Raw genomic sequence first — 1,539 nt, forward strand, 5'->3', positions numbered from 1 at the left:
CCCCGCAGCTCGGGCCAGCCTGCACGACAAAGCCTCCCTGCGCATTGAGCAGGTCCGCTCCGAGGACCAGGGCTGGTACGAGTGCAAAGTGCTCATGCTGGACCAGCAGTACGACACCTTCCACAACGGCAGCTGGGTCCACCTCACGGTCAACGGTGAGCCGCGTGCGGCGGGGGCAGCACCGGCATGGCGGGCGGGGGGCTGCGGCATCGCTGTGGGGTTGGGTGCGGTGCCGAGATGGGTTTCCCTTTGATTTCTGACGGACGCCGGACCTCGATAGTATCTGCGCCTTGCAGACAAACGAGCCTGAAGCCATCCAGGCTGACTGCTCCAGCCGGGGTGCGACTTAAAAAGGGACAAACTGTTATTAGGGATTCCACAGTTTAATTATGCGGAGCTTGTTTAAAGGAGAGACATCAAGAAATGGGGCTGGGAACGAATCTCCTCTTAACAAACAGATCAGAAAGTCAAATCTTTGTTTTCTTGAAATTCAGATTTACTCAAATTACTTTTTCATTTTATTAAGGCTGCATATTAAACTAATTAGCAAATTGTCATTCTCCACATCAGGAGAGGTCTTATTTTTAGCCCAGCAGCAGGGCTGTGCCTCTCCTGCTGCAGTGGGGTGGCTGGAGAGGAGACGTGGGCACCGGCAGCTCCTCGCTGGTCTTGCCTGACCTTGAGTAATTAATTTAACCTTTCGGGGGGATGGCTGGGCTGCGGCACGGAGCAGAGCCACCTAATTGAGCCCAATTAGCGAGCGGGAGCTTTGCAAGCAGGGCCGTGCAGCACACCAGCTCTGTCCCTGCCCGCCGCCCTGCCGTGCTGCTGCCTCCTTTCCCCCTGCCTGCATAAAGGGAGTGAGATGCTGCCACGCTGCCCGGCGAGGCTGCCGCCCTCCTGCCTGCTCACGAGCTCGGAGGGCTTGGGAAGGAAGGAGCGAGGGAAGCCAGAGGAGGAGGGTGCCTGCTTTGCCTGCACCATGTGCATGGATCCTCCAAACCGCCGGCCCGAGGGGCTGGAAGTGGCCATCGGTGCAGGTGCACCCCTAGGTGCCCTGTCCCGCCCTGGGCTTGACCCCCTCTGCGAGACGGGGCACTTTTTGGGTTTTATGCAGCGCAGGGCACACAGGGGCTCAATAGCAAAATAATAACCGTAATCCTCCCGGCCTGAGGAATTGCTTTCAGGGGAAGGCTGTGGCTTTCCCCCAGCACATTACAATGCTTAATTTTCTTAGGGGAAAATAAAAATCATTTGGGGAGAAACAAAATATAATTCCTTTTTTCCTGAGCAGATTAAATTGCCAACCTGTTTTCCTTGAAAGTGGGCTTTAACAACTGCTGGTAATTAGGGGCGGGCTGTAATCCTGGCAGCCTCTTTCATCAGGAAGGAGCCTTTCGATCTGCACTGCGGTGTTTTCCCATGTTTTGACAATAGCAAATTAATGTGCAATGGGGTGGGGTGGGGGGGGAATGTGGTGCCGTGCCCTGGAGCCGGCGGGGAGGAGAGGGGATGGGGCTGTGGCATGGTACGGCAGGT

General features: G+C 56.1%; 1 protein-coding gene across 1 annotated transcript in view; it reads left to right on the forward strand.

Moving 5' to 3' along the window:
• IGSF9B (immunoglobulin superfamily member 9B) overlaps positions 1–1,539 on the forward strand; it is a 42,910-nt gene that overhangs the window by 11,339 nt on the left and 30,032 nt on the right. The window contains 2 exon segments of the mRNA XM_009281303.2: positions 9–155; positions 858–1,036. Coding sequence (XP_009279578.2) covers positions 9–155; positions 858–1,036 — 326 coding nt within the window.

This window comes from Aptenodytes forsteri, unplaced genomic scaffold, assembly GCF_000699145.1.
Source record: "Aptenodytes forsteri isolate BGI_AS27 unplaced genomic scaffold, ASM69914v1 Scaffold324, whole genome shotgun sequence".
NCBI lineage: Eukaryota > Metazoa > Chordata > Aves > Sphenisciformes > Spheniscidae > Aptenodytes > Aptenodytes forsteri.